Source organism: Aegilops tauschii, chromosome 6, assembly GCF_002575655.3.
Source record: "Aegilops tauschii subsp. strangulata cultivar AL8/78 chromosome 6, Aet v6.0, whole genome shotgun sequence".
NCBI classification, from domain to species: domain Eukaryota; kingdom Viridiplantae; phylum Streptophyta; class Magnoliopsida; order Poales; family Poaceae; genus Aegilops; species Aegilops tauschii.
In genome coordinates this window covers 460078572-460084180 of record NC_053040.3, presented here as the reverse complement: position 1 = coordinate 460084180, position 5609 = coordinate 460078572, and the positions used below count along the sequence as shown (strand labels likewise).

Below are 5609 nucleotides of genomic sequence, written 5' to 3'. Positions count from 1 at the left end.
AAGACACGACCAGAATTCATTCACCGGTGCGGTTTTGCCACGAGCACCGCGCACAATAGAAAGAGTCGACCGCGGATAGTACTTCGCTTTGGTTTGAAGCAAACCGGCCGGCCACCAACCAACCAACGCTCCCGAATCTATCCCATCATATCATATCAAACCTTCCGCCGCCGGCGAGCTACTCGCAGCGCCGGACGGCCCGGCCCACTTATTCTGGTTCTCTCCCTCCTCTGCCCCTCCGCCGCGAGCTCCAACGGAGAGGGGAGGAAGAAGCAAAGCCTCGGACATGGCACGCGTCCTCCCTCTGGACATCGAGCCCGGGGAGGCGCCCAGGTAGCAGCGCCTCGTCCTCTCGAGCCACCGCATGCAGTTTCTGTTCCTTTTACAGTATTAGTATTGCTTTTCCCTGCTCGGATTCCGCCATGTTTGTTGTTTTTATCTGTGGAGCGGAGCTATTTTTGGAAATTCGGTGCTCGGCGATGTATGCCTATCGTCGGGAGCGAAAACCTAGCCCTCGAGGCCGCCACAATAAAGCCGCCGCTCCTCTCCTCGCCGGTGGCGCCGGGGCCTCTAGGCCGTCCCCCCTTCCGCCCCCGCGGATTCCTTGTCCCCGACCTCGTCGCCGCGCTCGTCCTGGACGGCGACGGACGCCGGCTAGATGGCCAGCCTGGTTAATGTTATCCTTTTCCTCATCATTCTCGCTTGTCTAAAGTTTCAGTAAATCCCGGTCTCCTTCAGAATTGCTTGCTTGTACATCTCATAGACAGACATTCTAGTGTTCTAGGCATGCAATTTTAGCAGACGTATATCTATCTGCACTTTTTAGTTTGATGTGTGGGGTGAGGTTGGGAGGTATTTGGGATGGATGTTGATCCAAGGGTTTCCAAAGCTGGCTGAGATTTAAGAATCAGAAATCCAGGCAACTTATGAGTATGTTACATCCTGCTCTCAGATTATCTAATTTTATTTTCCTTCCAATCGTTGCTTGGGTTCCCTTCCCTGTGGCCCAATATCATATCATGGTTTTAAAGATAACAGAGCAGGTGTTTCTGAGCCTAGAATTCATTTAGGAGCACATATCTCCTGATCTCCAGTCCTAATTTGACTAGGATAACACGTGTCGCATTACTCAACGTTTTTCTTTCATAATAGTCTAATGCTGTATCCAATTTGGGGATCTTACTTGCACTAGCATGTTACATCCATCCATGCTGCTTTTAACTATCATGATTCAGTCACTGTTTGTTAACACTACACCATGCTACCCAAACCAGTGCATTTTGAGTTCAGTAATATGTGGGTGAATAAGCTGTAACCCCGATTGTTGTTTTAAGGAAATAACATGGAGTTGGGCCTGCGCGACTCTAATTTACTCCCTCCGTTCCCAAATATAAGTCTTTCTAGAGATTCCAACAAGTGGCTACATACAAAGCAAAATGAGTGAATCTATACTCTAAAATATGTCTACATACATCCGTATCTTGTATTTCATTTGAAATGTCTTAAAAGACTTATATTTAGGAACGGAGGGAGTAGATAAGGATCTGTCACATGTCAACCTTAACCTTACATCTATGACACGAATTAATAACATCTCTACATTCGTGGGCAGCATCAGTACCTTTATTTGATAATATTTCCTGGCTTGTAAACAGAGCTGGTGAGACGGTTGCTAGCACGCCAAGCTCTTCAGCTGTGGTGTCATGCAATAGAATTGAGCATTCTGAGCAAAACATAAAGGACGACGAATACACGATGCTGATGACGCCAACTCAACATGCAACAGCTGACAACAACACAGAAATTTTACCTCAGCAACCCAAGTCAAGTCACTTCAGTTGGTGGATGACAGCTCTGCTTGTCTGCTTCCTTCTTATAATGGCAACTTATATCTTTGTGAAATTTGGAGCCCCCTTTGCCTTTGAGAAGGTGGGTGCAAAATAAAATCTCTTCCTTACAGGGTAATTTTAGGCAGCCCACTGGAATGTCAGTAGACTTCCATTCTTCTGGTTACCTTTCACCGAATTTCACAAAATGCATTTCAGAACCAACTGATTTTGGCTTGTTGGTTGACTCTTTGGTAGTTGGCCATTTTGGGCTGTGATCTTTTGCTTGGTCTGTATTGGTCCATAGTTTTTTTTTATATAATAATCAGGAACTTTGAGGTGGCATGCATCTATAAATTCCATGGGACAATCATAATGCTTGAAGTCGTTATCACACTGCTCATTTTTTGTTTGGTTGTCCTTCAATATACTTAAACTAGCACCAGTGAGGCATTCAACTTAATACTTTTGGTTTTTTGTCGAACATGTCTGTTATATGTTTCCTTTTGTCACATCTGCTTAGATCTCAAGCATATGTTCAGTGTTCAGCTTGTAATTGTTAGGAATTACTGTTACACCATTGACATGAATATTCTGGTTGGTTCATATAATTAGAATGCTATTTGTTTAGTGAATGCATATGTGGCATACTACTTTGAGAGAAATTTTAGTTGTATGTATGAAAATATCAATTGTGTCATGTTTTTAAGCAATGTTGTGCATTTGTACTCTTTGATCTTATTCTCTCTCTTTTTTATGAAGAAGATTTTGAGTTGGGTTGTTGAAACAGAACGTCTACGCTAATATGTATGTATGTATTTTCTTGCGTTTGTTACTTGCAGGTTCTTTTTCCAATCATGAAATGGGAAGCAAGTGCCTTTGGTCGTCCAGTATTGGCTCTTGTCCTCGTCGCGTCTTTGGCTATCTTCCCACTCATTTTAGTCCCCTCTGGACCTTCTATGTGGTTAGCAGGAATGATCTTCGGTTATGGCTGGGGTTTCGTGATTATTATTGTTGGGACGACTCTTGGCATGGTTGGAGCATATTGGATCGGCTCATTGTTCCGCGAGCGACTACATGTAAGATTTCTCAGACTTGCATCTTTTCTCTACCTGAGGAGCTGTGCCTTAATATCTTCTTCTCTGTTTTCTTCCTTTTTTTCAATGCAGGCATGGTTAAAGAGATGGCCTCAGCAGATAGCTCTAATAAAGCTTGCTGGCGAAGGGAGTTGGTTCCACCAGTTTCGAGTGGTTGCGCTATTCAGAGTCTCACCGTTTCCATACTCGATTTTTAACTATGCCGTGGCCGTGACAGAAATCAAATTCAGCCCTTATGTATGTGGTTCAGTTGCCGGAATGACACCTGAGGCATTCATCTATATCTACAGGTATATACGGATATCCACATTACAGATTATGGGTTTACTAAATTCCGCTGCATCATTTTGTCATGACTATTGAGGCCATGCATCTAGGTTTATTGTGCATCTGTCATCTGATTAATGCCCTTATATAACAAAATAGTACATGGATTGCCGATCGTTAACCAATTCTTTTCCAGTAGAGCGTGCAGTATTTGGTAGACAAGCGTCATAATCTATACATTTCTGCTCTTGATAAGCAGGAGTTTTCTTGCTGCTGATTTAAGCTAGACTGTAGTGACCCAAACAGAGACATCTCTCAAAGTAGTGATGACTTACTGATCTTGCTTAATGCTTATGCAGCGGGCGGTTGATACGTACGCTGGCCGATGTGAAGTATGGCAAGCATAAGTTGACTACAGTGGAGATAATCTACAGCATAATCTCATTCATCGCTGCCGCTGCCCTCACGGTCGCCTTCACAGTTTACGCCAAGAAGTCGCTGAACAACATAAAAGGCCCAGATGATATCTCAGAGGACCACCAACCTGCTGCTGGCTCTGCTGGGGTGACTGCACTAAAAAATAGCCATCAGGACGTGCATATCCTGTAGCTTTGTTTACATGTCGTATGATGTCTGTATTCATTCAATTCATCAGAGAAAATAGGTAGCTAGGCTCTGACAGCAGGTGGATGCACCTGTCTTCTAACTAGATAAATATGTATGGTTTTACTGCTTGATTAGTTTCATGTGGTTGATCACCCAACATGTATTTTGGCCCTGTTGTTGGCTACTGGAAATTTGGCCTTCTCTTGAGGTGCACATATTTTTTGTTTAGGTGTTTCGTATGGCAGTGGATCAGAGTTTGCCATGGCACACTGTTTCAGATGTGCATAGTGCGTGTCTAAGAGCATCTCTAGCAAACCTTGTATAAAACCGCGACCCGCAAAATAACCGCCAAAATACGGGTCGGCGCGGGAAAAGTTGCCCAATCAGACCCTGCAAACGCGTCCGACCCGTAAATATTTTGAGGGGCGTGGCAAAATCTCGTCCCCAACCTGCGAATACGCAGGTTTCCGCCTCGCCCCTACGGTGCCTCGTATCGCAGGAAAGCGGTTGGCGGGAGGGACATTTCAGCCCGCGCTCTTTCCCCACTTCCTTCCGCCGCCGCCTGCCATTGGTTCCGCCCGTCCGCCGCCGGCGATTCCGTCCAAATCTGCGGGCGGAATCGCGCCGCGGGGGCGCCCCTACCCTCTTCCATCAAGCCGCTGCACCCCCGCCCCCCCTCCCCCCCGCCCCCCCCGCCCCCTGGATCCGGCGACCTGAGGCGCCCCAAGTCGTCGTCGCCGCCGCCCCCCTAGTCGCCGTCGCCGCCCGGGATCAACCGCCACAGAGCCGTCGGAGAACCACCGCCCTCGAGCAGCCGGTGAGTTTTTACTTGTGCTTGTGCCGAGCAGTAACAAAATTCATGTTTCTACTCATTTTCATTTAATTCATGTGTGATTTGTATTCGGGACAAGTTTTATATTGAATTATTTAGTTTGCTTCGGTGATTTGAATAATTATTGTAATGTGGATGATTGTTGTATTGTGTTATTGATATTTTTCTGAATATGTGCATATGTGTCCAATTTAGAAATACCACATCGCTTTTGTGGGCCGTTTGCGGGTCGGCGGCAGAGTCAGACCCCGCATAGCGGAATTGTAAAACGGAATATTCGCGAATATCCTTTTATACGGGTCCATTTTGCGGTGTCTGACTCTGCGGCCGCCCGCGCCGGCCCGCAAAGCCGTTTTTCCTCGAACTGTAAACGTGTTTTGCGGGTCGGCGTTATTCGGGGTCTACTAGAGATGCTCTAAGCTTTGTGCGCTCTATGGGATTTCACGATTCAATCCTTGTTGAGAAACGCCTTCTGATTTATTTTTTTCAAAAAAGGAGATGAAACCCTGGCCTCTGATGCATACAATTATTTTTATCAGTTACTCCCTCCGTTCACAAATACTATAAAATAAGTTTTTTTTTTAGCTGCACATCAATCGCCTGAAAACACAATTTCGGTCAGTCGATTTTCACATGACGGGAGGAACAACGGAGGGAAGGAAGGAGCTTGCCGGAGGGAAGGAATAAGCTTGTTGGAGAAGGCTACCTCATTATCTATCTTGAGGGGAGTGGAGGGGGGTGCAAGTTTGCCGGAGAAAAACTAGCCATTGTCGGGGCTAGCGGGATGGCCCGGAGCGATGGTAGTACAACGATGGAAAGCAGTTGAGGGGAGGGCGGGGCGGCAAGACTGGCGCGGGAGCGCCGCCGGCCGTGGGCGGTGGTATGTTGGGCGGTTCGGGGAGATGAAGAACTTGAGCGCTGGAGGTTGAAAATGCAATCTTGACCTCTTATTTTGCACTCGAGGATTGATAAGAATGGACT

General features: G+C 46.3%; 1 protein-coding gene across 1 annotated transcript; it reads left to right on the top strand.

Moving 5' to 3' along the window:
• Positions 1 to 4024, top strand: LOC109734962 (uncharacterized). Its single transcript, XM_020294152.3, has 5 exons — positions 1 to 333; positions 1656 to 1929; positions 2669 to 2905; positions 2996 to 3213; positions 3550 to 4024. The coding sequence occupies exons 1-5, from the start codon at positions 287 to 289 to the stop codon at positions 3797 to 3799; spliced, it is 1026 nt and encodes a 341-aa protein (XP_020149741.1). The 5' UTR covers positions 1 to 286; the 3' UTR covers positions 3800 to 4024.
• The last annotated feature ends 1585 nt before the right edge of the window (positions 4025 to 5609 follow it).

Excerpts from the sequence above, each read along its gene's own strand:
- LOC109734962 (XM_020294152.3), top strand. The coding sequence starts at position 287 with ATGGCACGCGTCCTCCCTCTGGACATCGAGCCCGGGGAGGCGCCCAG. Across the intron at positions 2,906-2,995 it reads TGTTCCGCGAGCGACTACAT|GCATGGTTAAAGAGATGGCC; the intron begins GTAAGATTTCTC and ends TTTTCAATGCAG. Across the intron at positions 3,214-3,549 it reads GCATTCATCTATATCTACAG|CGGGCGGTTGATACGTACGC; the intron begins GTATATACGGAT and ends ATGCTTATGCAG.